At 47.9% G+C, this 19,191-nt stretch overlaps 1 protein-coding gene across 1 annotated transcript; it reads left to right on the top strand.

Annotated features, from left to right (window-relative positions):
• Window positions 1-1,502: 1,502 nt before the first annotated feature.
• Window positions 1,503-15,786, top strand: rassf8b (Ras association domain family member 8b). The gene is made up of 9 exons (XM_030113944.1): window positions 1,503-1,854; window positions 9,638-9,805; window positions 12,063-12,413; window positions 12,496-12,740; window positions 12,917-13,120; window positions 13,212-13,286; window positions 13,758-13,880; window positions 14,991-15,111; window positions 15,239-15,786. Exons 2-9 carry the CDS (start codon window positions 9,694-9,696, stop codon window positions 15,352-15,354), a joined length of 1,347 nt encoding a protein of 448 aa, XP_029969804.1. The 5' UTR covers window positions 1,503-1,854; window positions 9,638-9,693; the 3' UTR covers window positions 15,355-15,786.
• The last annotated feature ends 3,405 nt before the right edge of the window (window positions 15,787-19,191 follow it).

Below are 19,191 nucleotides of genomic sequence, written 5' to 3'. Positions count from 1 at the left end.
GTGTGTGTGTCCAATTAGAAGCGTGAGCAATAACTGCATGCAAGCACCGCACGCATTTCATTTGAATACCGTCGATGCATCTCTCATGAATAAAAAAAGCAAAATCCATTTGATTTGAAGATTAAACGTCTCAATCCGTCCGCTCGACTCTTCAGCGCGTCCGTCTCACATCTCGGTGTGCAGAGGAGCATTACTCAAAGCCACAGGAGTGTGTTTAAATTCTAGTGGAGAGCCCAAAAGTTTCCAAAAATACCAATTATGTCAGGCTGTATTTTGGGAGCATGTGTGAGAAATGGTCGCTCCAGACATCTGGAATAATTGATGGTATAGTTCAGCAGCACTTTTCTACTTTTAGGTAGGCCCATCATACATTTTCATGTGACATTACTTTCCGAAAAAGACTTTAATTCATAACTTTAATCAGTCATTTCAGAGAGATCCTTGAATTTGGTGGAAAAAGACGGCAGTAATTCATCACCACAGCATCTTCTTGCTTTTGGGATCATAAACTATGTCCTCTGGGCAGTTTTTACTCTAAATGATAGTTAAAATTCAGCCAAAAATCTAAAAGTTTGTTGAAAAAAATTGTTTTGTGAAACATATTGAATCTCTACTTATTCAACAATGTGTTTCTAGGTTTTAAAATGATCTCTCGCTCTTATTTCTAAAAACTATTTGGCTCACAGACACTCCTGATGCACACAAATTTGTCAATGTGCAATAAATCTCTTCAAGCACCATTCCTCACTTCAGGTTTTCGATTTCTATTTTAAAAAGTAAAAGTTTAAGAGAGTCTGGATCTGCTCTGAAGAGTGTGGATCTGATGTAAATGTTAATCTCTCTATAAAAGGGCCCGGATCTTCGTTCAGGAGTCAGAGTATGGATCCAGGCATTAAATAGTGTTTTCTTTTTTAAATATATGCAGTGTTTCAAACAGTCCTAAGTCTAGTTTTAAGTTCTCCATTGAGCATGTTGATATTGCTATAATGATATATTAGCAATACATTGTGCAGCTTTGTAACTTTGATTGAACACATTATTTTTGCACGTTTTACAACACATTTTATTATCTTGTCTGCACTACAGTGTATTGATTTACTTGCATGACGCTGTTTATCCTGTTTGACTTATGTATTGATTTAATTCATTTCTATTGTGTTTTCTAAGAGCCTGTGCAGTGGGGCTGTTTAATGTTGATTATTGTGAATCATTTAAACCCATGCAGATGATGATTATTGTATATTTTTTTTGGTTTTGTGGAGTAACCTGAGCAGCACTTTGAATAAAGTGATAAAAGTCCATCTGCTGCTGTGGACACTCGGAGTTGTGTAACTGATTTATTTTTTTATTTTTTTCCCTTCTTGGACAGTGGAGACACGTGTTTCCTCCCCTCCTCTCCTCGCATCCAAACACGCGGGTGCTCCCCCGGTGCGTGTGCGCGCGCGTGTGCGGTGCGCCTCCGGTGCGTTGCAGCTTTAACTGGTCCATCATGCCTTGCGGTGTCCCACTTCTGCTCCGGTCTTAATTCTCAAGTCTTCGAGGTGCAGCGGCAGCAGCGTGCAGACGGGCGGAGCGGCGGTGCATGTTCGAACCCCCTCCCCCCCTCCTCCCTTCCTCCGGTCGGATGTCCGATGACCGGACCGACTCGTGTTTACATCCGTGCGCGGCGCGCGCAGGCGGGGACGTGCGCTCGGCGCGTCCTCTGATGCGGATCGGACCGGAGTGAAGGCGGACCGGGCCGCGGCGGATGATCCGGGAAGTACCGGGGCTTTCATTCTGGGGGTAGAGGAGGGGAGCATCTGCCGGGACCGCGGACCGGGGGGAACAGTTGGACACCAGCTCCCGCACGAGCAGGTATGTTGACATGTCGCGCGCAGAGTCCCGCAACTTGTATGCGTCAGATTTGAAGACTGAAGCAGATCTGCTGAAAAACACCTGATATGAAACAACCTGGCCTGTCGGATCAGCTGTTGCATAACTTTTAGAGAGGAATGCGTGTTTTTATTATTATTATTATTATTATTATGCTTCTTTAACAGTGTGTCATGTACTGCGCGTGTTTGACACAGCAGGTCCACGAGCCAGCAGGAAGTGGAGTGAGTGGTCAGTGTGTGAGTGGATCTGCAGTGATGGATCTCTTAATGGAGTTATAAGCGCGCAGTCAGCAGTGGCTTTAATCAAGAGTCCCTTCAACTGAGTCATATAGCTGCAGCACACAGTCCTTGAAGTGTGTGTGTGTGTGTGTGTGTGTGTGTATGTGTGTGTGTGTGGGGGGGTGTGTGTGTGTGATGGACGCAAGGACAAACCCATTAAAAGTCAGACACTATTGGAAAAGTTTTCAGTCCAAAGCCCAAACCAGAAGCCATTAAACTGCTGCAGCTGTAATGTGGAGCCGAAGGCCTCCACGAGGAGACGTCAGTCTTCCTCTCTTATAGTAGAATTCACGTTATTCCAAACCTATTAACAGACTTAACATCAGAAATCCAGTCCAGTTTATGTTTCTGCACCCCCCCCCCCCCCCCCCCCCCCCCCCCCCCCCTCCACACCCTGCGGTCAGCTAAGCCGCAGCCTTACAGGGTTAAAGGCTTATTGTCTCCAGCAAGCAGATTACTTCTGACTTTTGAGGCTGCTAGGTGGCGGTTTGGACTCCCCCAGTCCTTCTGGCCAGCCTGATGAAAACCCTGGACTGCGTTCGGCTGAATTCTGTGAATTTTCCCACATGTAATTTAGCCGTGCGGGAGGCTTCCAGCCCCGTGGCTTCATTTAACTCCTCCTCTGAAGCTTCTCGCTCGGCTTATTGAAGCTGGCGATAAACCTGCAGCCACCTCTCGGTCTTCAGCTGGAGGAGAGACGTCACAGGACGTTATTCTGGGCCAGGAGTGGGGAAGGCAGAGGCTGGGACGCTGAGACTGAGCTCTGGGTCTGCTTGCTGTGTTGGTAATGATGAAAACATTCACACTTGAATACAGACAACAACAACACAGGTTTGCGTATTCATTCACAAGGACGGACTCATAAAATCCAACAGTATTAATAAACTGGGATACTTCTGTTTATTAGCGAGGCTGCATGCCGAGCCCGAAGCAGCGAGTCAGGAGTGTATCGGGGGGGCTTGCAGGACTCTCCATCAGGCGTCCCGGAGGACGTCTTGTCTCAGGACAAAGGTCGAAATCTAATTCAATTTGCTTCTTTGTATTGAAATACTTGCTGACGTTACCGTTTGTCGGGACCGTTTTCAGCCTCAGTAGCAGCTTGACTCATGTCAATGTCAGTCTGAGCGAAGCAGCTCACACACACACACACACACACACACACACACACAAATTGATCGTGTCCGAAGTTACTGTAAACTCAGCAGCCTCTTTATTAGAGGCATCTGTAACGGTTACTGTGATCCAGTACAACACCTTCACTATAACACACACTCTGGAGGCTGCCATTGTTGTTGTTGTTGTTGTTGTTGTTGTCGTCTACTGACCCTGAGCAGAAGAACGGTTTCCTGCTGCTGCAGTGCAGAGCACAGTAGCAGCGTTTCCACAAAATTCGCAAAAAGTTCCCCTCTTGGCACCGGTTTTCAAAAAGTTGCGTTTTCGGTGACTCCCAGCACCGTTGTCATGTAAACGCAACAAAATGTTTTCGTTTTCGCTTGAAATCATTGCCGTGTAAACAGGCCTTAAAGTCGTTGGGTGTAATTTTTTGTGTGAGATTGTCTTCCCCCCCTCCTTTCATTGTGTGTGTCCTCCATCTCCTCACCTTGTGTCAGATGCGTTCGGCTCCACCCCCTCGACCCCCGCCCGCGATAAGATGACGATCAGAAGATAAGTCGGTAAAAACGTGAAGGAGATCGTTAAAAGCGCGGAGCCGCTTGAACGGAGCGGCGCAATAAAGATAATGGAGAAGGACGGGAAGCGTCTGCTGACGGCTGACGTGGATGAGGAGGAGTATTAACAGATCTCCAGCAGAAAAGATGCTGTAACTGCAATTTTCTGTCAGCATCAGTGATGCTGCTGTGAAAGTTAGCTAACTGGCATGAGCCTCATAGTCATGCTGTCAGGAGGAAGTTGTAAATATGCATGCAAAAGGCGGCAAATTACAAGTTATAGTTGTTGTTTTTTTTTTTGGATAGTTTGCTTTATTTTGCATTCTAATAATTGGATTTAGGTTGAGATTTATGTCGAGATTACAGCAGTTTTTGGAAAAATATACACTCCTTAAAAATGCATGATGTGCTCCAAAACTAAGACAAACTTTAAAGTTTATATTTAAAGTCACTATTTCACCTTTTCGTCCCACTGAAGGTGAAGTTGGACTGCATGTGGTTGATCTAGATGTCAGAATAGTTTCCCGGTGGTGAGTTTTGTGAAGCCTCCTGGTTTTCCTCTCGGCCCACATTCAGAGGAGACAAAGAGGAAGTGGCAGGAAAACACGGCTCGCTCCTTAATTGTTGCCGATTGTTTGGTCCACTTTTCCCAGAAGCTGCCCTCCAATCAATCCAGTCATCTGTGCAGCGCCCGGACAAAGCCGGAGCCGCGTCGCCATGGCGACGGATTGTTTGCATCCAGTCATGCTGGTCGCCATGTGAGACACACACACACACACACTCCGGCGCGCTCTTTTGTTTGTGTGTATAGCACTTGTTTCCCCCTCAACCTGCTCGTTACTTTAAAGCCAGGCTCTCGTCGCTGTGTGTTCCCGTCGTCCTCTCCGCTCCCGGGAGCGACTTTTCCGGAGTCACACACCAACATTTGACAACATTTGGAGGTTTAATTAGCCGTGCGCGACCGCAGAGTCGGACGGAAAGGGCCAAAAAGCTACAAGTCAGGGCAGAGTTAAAGTATCTGGGTGTGTGGATTTAATCCCGTCTCTCTTTTCAAACTCGTGTGGAGGATAAATGTCAATTTGTTGTGAGTTAATCCTGCTGAACTTTAAAAATGCAATAATTAGAAGCAAATTTCAAATGATTTCAAACGCAGAAGCGGCGATGATCTCAAGATCAGAAAGGCAGATTACTCTCCCCGCCTCGGCCCTCCTGTGGCATCCTGGGAATGAAACTTCAGGACAGGCGGGCTGAAGTCACCACTAAGTTTAGCTCGGCGCTCGGCGGCCCAGACGATGCCGTGTTCCTCACGTCGGGAAGCGAATGGCTGCGGCGGAGCCGCCTGACAGCCAGGATCCGTTCTGATAGCAGCAACCTTTTCTGCCCACAGCCGAGTCATTTATAGAGCCGGCGGGTTTGTCCCATTACCACCAAAATCCAGAGTTTTTTTATATATATATTTCAGCTGAAAGATGGGAGAGAGAACTCCAAGCCAAAAGATTGGAAAAACCTTTTCTGAAAAGTATTTATTATGGTCAAAATCGTTTTAGATTCCCTCCGGAAGGATTCATTTTAGACCAGGAAAGCCAATTTCATTGAGCTTACCGGAGTTGTTATGATGCTAAAAGGAGGTTAGCTGCCCATGATGAGGTTTATTGATGTTTTTCTGAGTAATCCAGCTCCCACTCCGCAGCTGTGAGATGCTGCTTCACATCCACAGTATCAGATTAAAGGTCAGGTCCAGACCAGGAAAACCAAAGCTTCTCCGGCTCTCCCCACCGTCAGACAAGACCTTCTGACTGCCACAGATTCACCTGGATTTAGACTCCTGAAACTGAGCGTTAGCAGCTGCACCTTGTTGTGAACACTCGCTGTTATCTGATGTTATTCTGAGACAAGAATGTGTTTTCTAAGGTGCATGTAAACGCCTCCGATCAGAGACTGGCACCATGCAGACGTGCCCAACAGATAAAAACTTAAAAAAAAAAAGAACATCACAGTCTGTAGAAGTTAAAAAAAAAAAAAAAAAAACAATTACCAATGTGAATCTTTTCGATTCCACTAGTTTATCAAACTGTGACTAATAGAAAAGGAAATTCCGGCACCTTCCCCACATGTTCTCGCCGGGCGTGGAGCCGTGCAGGTCACTGATTGCTTCTAAATGGGTTGGTGCACAATTACAGTGGAGCAGAACCAAAACAGAAAAGCCACATCGCGGCGCGCTAATTTGTGTACGCTCGCTCGTATGATTTATTTATTCACACGCTGGCGGTGGGATCATTAAATCAGCTGTAATTTAGATTAAAGGGAAGATGTGGAGATGAAAATTCAAAACATTTGATTCAGAGAGAGAGAGAGAGAGAGAGAGAGATCTATCTGCTGCGGCCCGAGCGTTGGAACTTACCAGCAGGATAAAGAAAATCGAAGCTCATTTCCAGAAGGAAACAGAGCTCAGTGGCGCTGCTGGTGCTGGAGCGGCTGGACAGAGAATTCAATTAGTGTCGCATTGATGGGAGCGACGGCGCTGCGGTGCTGGGTCCTGACCTCCAGGCTTCCAGGTCACAGCTTCTTTAACCTGCACTCTTAAAGCTGCGAGATTGCAATTGGACGGAAGTTCTGCCGCCTATGGAACGGCTGGTTTTGGACTGAAGGGCGTCCGAACATCTGCTGCGGCGCAGCTGCCTGCTCTCACTGCGCCGCCAGCCGCCGCGGATTACAGCAAACAGTCGTTAACATATGTTCAGATGTTTGTGTGAAGGCAGCTCCAGACTCTTCACAGTCAAAACATGTCGTGTTTTCTTGTTTTTCGGTTGCGTCGGATGCTTCATTGGACATCAGGGTTCTGCAGAAACAAAAGCCTGCTTCTGGCTTCTGTCTCCACTGAACATCTATCGCTTTCTACTTGTCCCATTATAAGTAAATATAGGTCCCCCAGGGTGGATTTCCCTCTGAATTCACCGAAGGGAGGCTTCCTGTAGCTTCATGCCCATCTCACTCAACTTCACTTATTGAAAATTTGCATATAAAAGACTCACTGATGGTCTCAGGATTGATTTGGACTTGAGTTTTGATCGCGGCTTCATAATAAGGAGTGAATAAATTACGTCCGACGTCATCCGGCTCCCTCTCCCGTGAGACGGAGCCCGGGTGTGTGTGTGTGTGTGTGAGTTGGATATCACTCAGCGTAATAAGCATTCAGTTAACACATTTCAACCACAGCTGTGAAAATGTAATGTGTTCCATAAAAGCTTTCCGTCACTGTCACGGCCAGAGCCGTTATTAAAAATATGAAAGCGCGCGTCACTTTTTGACATAACTACTTCAAAGAAAAAAAAGAAAATGCAATTACTGTTTTTCATTACGCCCCGTGCAAGGTGATGTGCTTTGTTTGTCATTTTTCATCACTTTGAGCGCTGCAGACGCGCCCTCACCAGCTGGAGATAAAACATGAAATATCGCATATCGCCGACCATCACTCTTCCGAAGCTCGGTGCTTCTTAAGTAAGACAAACAGTTACTTCTCTCAAACTTTCGGAGTCATTCGAGCTGCACGGTTCACAATCGGATGTATGCGGTCTGTTGGATTTTAATGCAGGTTCATATAAATTAAAAGGAATCTGAAATGTTAACAAGCAGAATCGACAATCCTGACGCCAGAACTGTAAGTTTAGTCCTGCAATGCCAGTTTCTGCCACAAGATGGCGTATTGAGCGATTCAGAGGCGTCAACCACAGTGACTGAAGATGTTTGACTTGTGCTGTTAAGATGCTGATTTTTCTCCCACACTTATGAAAACTGCCCAATCCTTGCAAATAGAATGCCGTGTTCCCCTGTGTCCTTTAGCTTCAGCGATGACGTGAAGTTCCAGATCGCCGCGCTGTTTCCACATGTGGATCATATTTGTTGAGTCCCGGCCCTCCTTCGTCTGTCACGGTCCTGTGAAGACCTCCGGAGCGGATTCTCGTCTCTCCACCGTGTCAGCTGGAGCCACTCCGCCATGTTTGCTTAGTCTTTCGATACGAAGCGAGAGAGACGGCGAGCCCGATTGACCGATGGAGACATGTAAAGTGCTCTAAGGATCCATCTGGACGAGACGCTTCTCTGTTTACTGTATTCCTGACGGGCGCTCTCGTCCCGATTCCTCCATATGAATCATCAAACAAGTCCAAGAATGAGTTTGGCCTCTTTGAGTTATCGTCCTCCTTTATGCCTCGTTCATCTTGCGAGTGTTTGCTCTCCTTTATTTTTAACCTCTTTTCTTTGCTCCGTTCATCCATCTGTTCCTCTTTCACCTTCATTTTCGCATCATTGTCTCCCCTCCTTATTTCCCACCCCGCTGAGCTCTTTTCCTGGGAATAGTCTCATTTACTGGACTGTAACAGGCCCATGAATCCAGCGGCATCCGGCGCCATCCGTCCCCGGTAACAAATCATTGCCGCTCGCCGCCAAATGCGGGTCCTGCCCTCAGCAAACGCCATCAGTGCAGGGGAGTGTGCAGCATAATGCGGTCTCGGTGGGGAAAGGCCTCGAAGGGGGGGGCGGCGGTTCGATTGCAGTAGGGAGGGGGGGGGAGTCCCATTCCAGCTGTGATGGAGATGAAAGGGGCCTAAATTGTTCGGGGAGACTTGAAGCGGTACGGAAGTCAATGATCAGAGCTGAGCTGATGGCCCGGGCCGCGAGAGCGGCGATGGCGGCGGCGCCCGGCGGCCCCGGCGAGCATTAGGCACCTGCTCCGGCTCTGCTCCGGCGCTCCGGCGGCCTTGCCGGGCTCTTAATGGCTGCCTCGCTGCCGAGGTGCTTGTGTCAGCACTTTGAAACGCCGCTCGTTCAGCGCTCACCGGCTCTCCAGTGAAAAATACGCCGGGGCAGCTCTGGTGTGTGGCCGCCATCGCGCGTCGCTGGCGAGATTTATCAGCATCATACCGCTTCGGGGGAACACTTGTATGTTTGTTCTGACCTCTGAAGTGATTATAAAGTCATCAAGGAAATTACCAAATAGAACATGGTGGAGTCTTGTAATTAATAAGTCAACCCACAGAAGTAATTTTTGTTGATCTGATTAAATCTGTTATTTGAAAGTGTAAAGAGATTTTTGTATTTATTAAAAACAAAGGCTTCTGATTAACTCTGCCTGTAATTTGAAGGTGACTTGTTTTCAGGAAAGTGTTGCAGGAATATGCTGCAGTTAAATAATGGATCAATCCAGCAGCTTATTTATACATCAGAAGCAGATGTGGAGCAACGTTAGCGCTAATTCCGACTCCACCTGAGGAGTTCATGTGATTACTCCGAGATATTTGACTTTTGACTTGATAAAATACTCAATATAGTGGGCAGGCTTTTTATTGGACCAAAATCATGGACGCTACAACTTTAGGAAGATTAAACCAAAGCAGGTAACTAAAACACAGCCTGATACATGTGCTGCTTTTCACTTTACATTCTCCAGTTTTCAGACTTCTGCAATGCAAAGGCTGAATAAACATACGGTAATTTAAACCGACTGTGGTAATTTCTTGGTGGTTTTTTTTTCAGCTGCTGCAGGAGGAGGCTGCTGTTAAATTATGAATCTCAAAAGCTGCTTATTTATACATGCAGCAGATGTGGAAACATTAGTACTAATTCTCGGGCCACCTGGGGAGTTTACGTGGCGAAGGTTGATCTCGGCAAACTGCGAATACGTGAAGAGATGTGGCTAACATGTTTGATTGATTTTCGCTTAATTTAATCGCTTAATATATTTATTTTTGCTCTTCAGGAAGGAGGATGCATGACTAGCTTCACAGCGTTGATCGTCGTCTTTTTTCTCTGTTTTTTTAGAATGACAGGTAAACCGTCGGCGCCCCCTTGTGGTGTGGAGGAGTGAGGGCGTCTGGATGAAGGCCATGGAGCTGAAGGTTTGGGTGGACGGAGTGCAGCGCATCGTGTGCGGCGTCACAGAGTTCACCACGTGCCAGGAGGTGGTCATCGCTCTGGCGCAGGCCATCGGTAAAGCCACACCTCTGTATCCGCCCTGTATGGCCAAAAGTATCCGCTCACCTGCCTTCACTTCAGTGCCGTCCCATTCAATTCCGGTCTGCAAGTCTGAAATCAGTGATTTCGAGAGCTGAGCAAAGACTTCAGACAATACACTGCATATAGCTTTGTTTATGCTTTGTCATTGAAGCTGATTGCATCCCGTTGCGAGCCCGCGTAAGCCCCGAATAATCGGTGGAAACGACTGATTCTCCATAAACCCGGGACGTTGTGTTGAATACCGGCCAGTCGGGGTGTCAGACACACACTCCAGATGATAAATGGCACGAAAATGAAAAGTGACTGGAGGGCACGGCGAGATCTTCGCCGTAAATGCGACGCACAAATCAAGATGAGTCACGCTGCGGCCTTGGCTTTATTGACGTGCGCCGTACATTCGCAGGGGGATAAATCCATACTCCGCCGCTGTTCCTTCGAATTAAATAGTACACGAAATGAACACAGATTTATTCAAATTTAGGTTGTGTGTGTGAGTGTGTGTGTGTGTCTCGCAGGAGTTATGACACTCCCAGTCCTTTGTGTTCACTCTGCCTTTTGTCCCCGTTGGGGCACTTTGATGTGAATGGCTGCAGCCATGAATGCACCTCCTATTTTACAGGGACCCTGGCTGTGCATGAAGGCAGCAGGGGGGGCAGCATGTTTTGCTCTTATCTACATGTACACAGAAGCCCCCAGCCGCACACACACACTCACACACACACACAAAGCTGTGAACCATTGAACCTGCCCCTTTTTGGACGGACACAATCGCCGCTTGTTGAGTCGAACTTTCCCACTGTAAAGCTCTTTCACTGGACTCGCTGCTGAAGTTCCTTGAATTTGCCGTCAGTGCACGAGCGTGGGAGTGCTGTGAAAGAGTTCAATGCATTGGTTTTTGTTCTTTTACTCCGTGTTTAATGTGTTTTTATCTTTAACAGACACTGACGTTTATTGTGATCCTTTGCAGGAGGCTGCATCGACACAGTTTGAAATAAATGGATATTAAAAGTAGTGGGAAAAGTACCACAAACTCCATTAGAAATGAAATCTGTGTTGGGTATCCAAGTTAAATCCCTCCATACACACTCCCATTAACCACCGTAATGAATTTAGAGACCCCATTTCACTGAATGCCCATGAGTTAAACTGTGGAAGAAAACTTTAATGAAACTGCAAGTCATTGGAATTGCTTCAAAGTAAAGATCTCCTCCATAAAGTTAAGAAGTGAGGGTGCCAAACATATGGCCCGCGGGCCAGAACCGGCCCTCCGGAGTCCAGTCTGGCCTGCAAAATGAAATCTGCCAGCTGTGAGAAATTCAAACCTTAAGTGTAATACCTGTGTTTGACCACCAGGGGCGCACTGCAGTCTGTTTTATGTAGATGATCAAGATAAATACAAAGATTTAGAAATGTGTCGGCGTTAAAGATAATTTATCAGATTTTCCAAGATAGTCTGATCACAATATGAACTAGCCTAATATATTTTTGAGTTCCCGTTACGTGCGGACTAATGTTTTCTGCTTTAGTGTAATAAAAATCCTCTGATCTGTAAATTCTGAGACATACTGGTGAAGTTCTTGCTCGGATTTCAGGTTTCTCACATTTTGCAAAAGGTTAATTCATTAAATGTCAACTTTTTAATCATATATTAACCTTTTGTTGCACTATAACAAAGACAGAATTCTAATTATTTGTAGATTATAATGTCATTTACTGAAGTGAAATGAGTTGGAATTCTGTTGAAACTGAAAAGTTTGTGATCAACAGCATCATCCTGTTGATTAGTTGCGGATCAGAATCTTTAAAAACTGTTGTTTTGAAGAAGATGAAACCTGCAGAAGCCAGCAGGAGAACCGGTGGGAGGGGTGGGAAAAAAGAAAAAAAGAAGTATTCTTCAGAAGTCAGCGGTGGTACAGAATCAAAGGATTTAGTGTTCCTCTTAAGTGCACTTCCAAACAGACTGTAAATGCACGGGCGAAGCAAATGACGGCGTGTGCTGGGATGTCTAGACTCCAGACGGATCGTGTGGAGCATGAGAAGTGACGGGACGTCCAGCTGTTTTGGTTTATCCCGTCAGTGTTAAATATTCATGCTAAACATGTTTTTTATTATTAATGAGGATTTTAGGGCCGGCTAACCTGTTGGATAATGGCTGATTCACAGAAATCTGATCAGCAGACGTCACTTCTTTCACTTTCAGAATATTAATTCAGGCCGTGTCTCGTCCCAGGGCGCACCGGCAGGTACACGCTGATTGAGAAGTGGCGCGAGACGGAGCGCCACCTGGCGCCGCACGAGAACCCGGTGGTGTCCCTCAACAAGTGGGGTCAGTACGCCAGCGACGTGCAGCTCATCCTCCAGCGCACCGGGCCGTCCGTCAGCGAGCGGCCCACGTCCGACGGGCTGGCCCGCGTCCCGGAGCGCGGCCTCTACCGCCAGAGCCTGCCGCCGCTGGCCAAGCTGCGGCCGCCGGGAGCCGACCGCTCGCTCAAACGCAGAGAGCCCAAACGCAAGTCGCTGACCTTCACCGGCGGCGCCAGGGGCCTGCGGGAAATATTTGGAAAGAGCAAAGATGCAGAAGGTGGGGCGCACTTTTTTCCAGGATTCTCACCTTTGTCGCTGACGGGTTTTCGGTTGTCACGACCTTTATTTTCCCGCCGCAGCCAAGCAGGCGCAGCAGCAGCAGCAGCAGCAGCAGCAGCAGCAGCAGCAGCAGCAGCGCGGCGTCAGCCTGAACCTGAGCAGGGTGGGAGGAGGCGGGACGGCGTCTGTGCCCGGCAGTCCGGCCCGGGAGCTGAGCCGCCTGGTGCAGCTGCAGAGAGACAAGCTGCAGGCCCTGGAGGGCCGCCTGCTGGGCTGCGAGGTGGAGCTGCAGGACTGGGAGGAGGCGGCGGGCGACGCCAGTGAAGTGAGGAAAACCACAGCTGTCGGTCCTCTCACTGAGAGGAAGAAGAAGGAAAAAAAAAAAAACCAGAACAAAGAGGATACCTGCAGATCTGCGCTCTAAACCCCACCGTGCCTTGAAATCCATCAATTTGCTCATCCCTTCATCATCTTCTAATCCAGTTATTTTTCACCCCGCAGGAGGCAAACTTGGAGGAAGAGCTGCTGCTGGTGGAGCAGCAGGTGAGGAGGAACGAAGCCGAGATCGAGGAGGAGGAGTTCTGGCAGAACGAGCTGCAGATCGAGCAGGAGAGCGAGCGGCAGCTGCGCCAGCAGCTCGCCGAGCTGCAGGCGCGTGTGCGCGACTGCGAGGCCAAGCTGTCCGAGTACCTGACGCGCATACAGGTGAGGACGGCGCTCGCGCCTCACGGCCTTCGTGAGAAAGACAGTAAAGTGAAGGGATGATTCTCAGCGGATGGCGTGTGGTGTTGCACAGAGCATGGAGGGCGGCCTGGAGCAGGAGAGGAGGCAGCAGGAGGCCGAGCTCAGCCAGAGGGTCAATGAGGAGGAGGTGCAGCTCGCGTTCCAAAACACACACACACACACACACACACAGAGCGTGCAAACAGAGAGGAATGTGTTGTGCCGAACCGCCGAAGCCTTTGCAGACAGGCATCCTCGCTGTCCAGCCCGATCTAAAATTGAGCCGGACATTTTTGTGCTTTATTATAGAAAAAAATAGTGGAAATTCGAGTCGGAAGACGCAGCCGCCGCTCTCTGTTTGCATTGTGACTCCTGATGGGAGCCTCTTCCTCGGCAGTGGTGTGAAGTTATTTCAAAATGTGGCACAATGGGGACGTTTAAGATGATTAGAGCGTAATTCTCCACAGCGGAGGATTTGAAATGCATGTTTTAAACACATTAAAGCGTGAGAGGATCCTCCCACTCACTCCACCGTGAAGAAGACTTTGACTCGCCCGTTGCTTCTGGAAAGTTGGTGGTGAGCGTTGTCTCTCTCTCTCTCTCTCTCTCTCTCTCTCAGGTGCAGGCCCAGCTGGAGAAAGTGAGGGCAGAGTTGGAAACGCAGAGCCAACAAACAGCCCGGCTGGAGAGCAGCTGCAGGGCGCTGGAACGAACGCTGGACCAGTCAGGAAAGAGATTACAGGTCGGCTCGCTCACTCTGCCGCCCGCCGTCGCTTTTAAACCCTCACAAATGCTGCGAATCTAAAGCGCCCTCGACATTTTTGCGGTAAAGGCGGTATTCCCCGGATATTCTGGAAGATTGATTTCAGGGAGTGTGTTATTGGAAGTGAGGAGGCGCAGAGGCCGGGGCTCATTAGGTTGTGGGCAGCGGAGTGAAGTTTTATCTGCAGCTCGCAGGGATGTGCACGGATCCTCGCCTGCGTGCGTCCCGAGTCGGAGCCGAAGGCGAGGTCCAGTCCAGCAGGGTGTGGGGAGCATGAGGTAATGAGCAGGGGAAGGGAGGGGGGTGGGGGTGGAGGGGGGTATTAACAGCATTCTTCGCCTGATTAGAGAGAGGCCTGAGTAAGTACACAATCCCTTGCTCGCGGTTGCGTAACCATCTGGGAGCCAAGTCCTTCCCTCCGCTGCGTCGGCGAGCGGGTCCGAGCGGAGCGCCATCCCCGCCACGCTTTCACCCTCTCGGCGGAGCGAGACGCAGCCGCCGGAATGTTGCAACATTCACTGCAATTTTCAGAAGTGGCATCTTGCATAACCCTCAGCGGGGCACGGCGTCAGGTTGTAGTGATTTTACACGGTGATTAAATAATCGACATTTTCATCACTTGTTCTCTGCCCCGCAACAAAGAAAAACTTCAGTGTTTAAATCTAAAGGTTAATATATCCCTGTTTTACCGGTCTGGCACTGGACAGTACGTGGAACCTGAACTAAAATGACTCTGACGCTAAGTTATGCCAGTTATTGCTTGTGGATCAAAACAACCTCTAAAAACTTGGCTTTAGAGTTTATCTTGTAATGTGAAAAACATGAGGAAATCAGAGTTGGGGGATCTGGGGGCCGCGGTGTGGCTCATCCGCCCACATTCTGGGAACCCCTGGGTCAACGCCAGTATCTAATGACTCATTCTTTAATGGCTCTCCACTGATCGGTGTTGTTTTGCCAGAAACAGACGTGGTCCCCCGCCTCACGGAGGGATGAAGGCCTTGCCAAGGTCGTGAGTGTATTTCTCAATTTACACTTCATCAGGTGGTCTCAGTGGACCGTTTTTTTTTTTTTCCTGTTTTCCATCAACAGGAGAAAGAGCAGGAGCTGGAGCTGCTGACGAAGGAGCTCCGACAGGTCAACCTGCAGCAGTTCATCCAGCAGACCGGCACCAAGGTCACGGTGCTGCCCGCCCAGCCTGCTGCAGAGAACGGTGTGTGTGGACACAGTGCCACCTCGTGGCCACTTTGGGAACATGTCGGGTCTTTAACCAGATTCATTACATCGACCCCCAAATATCAAGCAGTTCTCATGAGGTCTGGATGTTTTCCCCCCTGCAGAGGTGGAGTGCGGCTCTCTGAAGCGCCTGGGCTCGGCCCGCCTCTTACCCAGCGACCTCCGCGCCCTGCAGAGCGCCGTCTCCTCCGGCCTCAACCCCGAAGGCATCTACGTCTGACAGCCCGACCATCCGGCGCGCATTAGCCGCTGTGACAGGATGGATTTTTTTTTTTTTTTTTTTTTAAAGCTGGACGGCTCAAGAAATGACTCCAACAAAACTGCCGGGGAGAAGCAGCGGCGTGGCACCTTAATTCTGAACGTGTCTGAGGAGAAGAACAAACTCTGGCAACTTCCCTGCACTCGCCTTCTCAACTGATGTCAACAGGCGTTTGATGGCCGCGCCGTCCGAACTGCGAGCTCCAGAGAGACGAAAAGCGCAGGCGACCTTTACCTTCAGTCATGAGAACATTTAACTCTTCAAAAAAATAAATTAAACTGACTGCATGAGCATGCGAGAGCCTCCACGCCACACCTGTGCTATACCCATAGCCATATCTGATTGCCTTATTCTGGTGTCTAACAGCCAGAAGTCAATAAAATGTAAAGTGGAGACAGAAGTGGAGGTAGCTGATGAGCTTTCCGCGCCATGTGGGTCTGATGAAACGCTTCGCAGGCGACTCTCCAGTCGTGGTAACTGATGTCAGAACAACTCAGTCCTTTTCTATTGATTTGAGCTAATTCTTAGTCTTGTAGCGAGCAGAGATCAAACCTTTAACTCTAAATAAATGTTCTGAGAGGCCGCGGAGTGCCATCATCACATATTCAACATTCAGACTCAGTATGTTGAGTTTTGTTTTGTTTTGTTTTTGTTTTTTTTTTAGAAGATGCCTTTTGAGTCTGTGTAATATATGCTGTGACCACTGGGTGGCGCCAGAACATGTTTTATTCAGGCGTTTGGCTCAATCTGTATTCATTTACAGGGATGTGTGTGTGTTGTTTTGAGGCAGGGTGGAGGTGTCGCTCACAGAACCGACCAGCGGCGCTTTGACACGACTCACTGTGTTTGAGAAGCAGGGATGGACACACACACACACACACACACACACACACACACACACTGCTCTCATCAGGTTTTCCAACACTTTCACCGACTGAAGATGTCTCGTTTGAACCAAAGCTCGTAGCAGTAGTTAGATGAATGTATTTTTTTTAAAAAGTGTTCCATCTCCAGAGTGTGTTTCTCCTGGTTTGTTGTCGTTGCGTGCCAGAGGAGGTGAGAGTTCATGAAAACGGCCTCAAAGGGAAGGAAAATATCCGAAAGTTGGCTCAGAATGGGCTGAATTTCATCAGAATAATGCATGATAAGTGTGTGTGTGTGTGTGTGTGTGTGTGTGTGTGTGTGTGTGTGTGTGTGTGTGTGTGTGTGTGTGTGTGTGTTCTTGTATTTCTATCCTTGTCGGGGCCAAATGTCCCCACAAGGATAGCAAAACGTGGAACGACGTACCTTGTGGGGACCTTTTTCCGGTCCTAAGTAGGAGAAACAGTGTTTTCTTGACCATGTTGTTGTTACTGAAAAAAGTAAAAGTGCAAAAACATTTCTTTAGGGTTAGGCTTTGTTGTGGTGTGGGTTAGGGTTAGGGTAAGGGTCAGGGTTAGGGGCTAGACATGAATGGGAGTCAATGGAAGGTCCCCACAAGGATAGAAATACAAGACCGTGCGTGTGTGTGTGTGTGTGTGTGTGTGTGTGTGTGTGTGTGTGTGTGTGTGTGTGTGTGTGTGTGTGTGTGTGTGTGTGTGTGTGTGTTGCATTGCAACTTGTGGGCTTGGCAGTGTTTGATACCAGATGCTGCAGCTGGGACTCAAACCTGCACACTCCAGGTCCAGACTGGGCCCACATGGGGACGGGGACTCTGCTGAGGCGGTGGTGAATGGGTGTGTGAGGAAAGATTCCTCAGACTGAAGCAGGGATGGAAAACCTGCAGTGGTTAGCTTTCTGGGTTAAACCTGAGGCCTTCCTGTGCAGTTTGCATGTTCTCCCCGAGTGAAAAGCAAGGGATGTTTCAGGTCAATTTGTGACTCTAAAGGCTGAATGTCAACGTGTGCGGCGGCAGTTTGATGGACTTTAAACTTTAAAGCGGTATAGAAAAATGGATGGATGGTTTCACAGCCAAAAAAACAGATGCCAAGTTTCCCCACTTGCAGATTAAGTGTGTGTGTGTGTGTGTGTGTGTGTTTGTGTCTGTATGTGTGTGTGTGACTTCTTGAAATCAGTATTCACAAGAAGCAGCCCTCTTGTTTCAGAGCTGATTTAATTTGTGCGACTTCAAATCCTTTCTGCTCATTCACAGTCTTGAATTTCTCCTCCGTATTTTTTATTTTTTATCCCTCCCCTCTTTCTTTTTTGTTTTTCCCCGGCGTGATGCACAACTGCAGGCTTTTTTTTTTTCTTTCTTTTCTTTTGCAATTGACTTGATTTCACTGGAAAGCGCATCGACCCAGTATCTGAGCCCCTCTGAAATTTGTGCCATAATAAAAGCAGCTCCGTCGTCCAGAGCGACGGCTCCGGCTTCACAAGGTAGCCGCTCAAAACTTAACTTTCTAGAGTCTCTCGTCTCCCGACTCCTCGGTGACGGTTACTGAGGATTGCAGTGTTATCGTCATGGCAACAAGCCGGAGACTGTAACCCCTGCTAACAAAGAAATCACAGCGATGGTTGACTGGAGGTTTTGAATAATGGCATGCCTTACTGGAAAACACCCATCACATCAGTCTGTGGAGTTTTTTTTTTTTTTTTTTTTTAAAAGTGGACAGAAATCTGATTTAAAAACTTGAACAGGCGGCGTCTGCACGCAGCGATGTGGAAGTTGTTTATTCAGACTCGTCCCATTCTCTCTGCTCCTTTGCGGTGAATTAGCTGAGTGAGAAAGCTCCACATTACTTTCACTCTTTTCTTTCAGTCTTGTAAGGAACATTTACAGATGTGAAGGATTCATTGGAGCTGGCGGTGCATTTTCATTTTCTTCTTTTCTCTCCCTCCTCTTGATACATGTTTAGAGACATGGCCAATAATTGGCTTCTGTTGTGCCATCAATGGCTTTTCAATAAAAGTGCATATACAAATGAGATAATGGAGCCATTATGGAAACAGCCATGGAGTGGTTTTTGAAAGCGATGTGGCTCAGGGATATTTCACGACGTTTAGAATTACCCAGACAGAAATGGACAGAAAGTAATTTCAGATAAATGCTGTTCGTAGTGTCTCGAGCCTTTCTGACAAGATAAACCGTGTGTTTGCTCTCATGGCGGCGGCGGCGGCGGCGGCGAGGGGGGCTTTAACAGCTGTTTGACAAGTCCAGCATGAAACGCCACAAATACGGCTGAAGTAATGACTCGGCCTGGAAGGAGACGGAGCTGAAAGGCAGAGAGTGTGTTTGGTCTGGGGACTCACGTGGACGCCGGCCCCACGCGGTTCGGCTCTCACGTGTCCGGCGTGTTCGACCCCATGAGGCCCGGGCCGGAGCCGCCGAGTGTTTACACGAGCTGCCATGTTCAAAATCTGATTATAATTTTGTATGGTTTGCCTACAGAAATCACCTCTTGGATTTTATAATCTGTCCTTGTTTGATCATCGTTGAGCTGTGATCTGAAAAAGACCTGAAGAATAATGTAAGATATGAGATGAATATGTTGACAACATGACGGACATCAATAAACTGCTACACAGCGCTGAAAACTGAGCCTGCCTTTTATTTTACTCGTCTTTATTCTCACAGTATCAGTCCATTAAGAAAACTACATCTGCTGAAAAGGACTTTTCTTTCTTTTTTTAAACAAAATCCCCTCACAAATGACCCAAATCTCCATTTTTAGTAAAATAAAAGGTTTTGCTCGTAGATGGTATTAATGGGACTTCAATGAGAGGCTTAAAGTCATTATTTTAATCTGCCTGATGTTTACAGGAGGAAAATACGGTTTACCAAGATTATTTGTTTATTGAGGAGAAGCTTTTAGTTTT

Source organism: Salarias fasciatus, chromosome 17, assembly GCF_902148845.1.
Source record: "Salarias fasciatus chromosome 17, fSalaFa1.1, whole genome shotgun sequence".
NCBI lineage: Eukaryota > Metazoa > Chordata > Actinopteri > Blenniiformes > Blenniidae > Salarias > Salarias fasciatus.
Note: the sequence above shows the minus strand (reverse complement) of the source record. Positions and strands in the feature narration are given on the sequence as shown.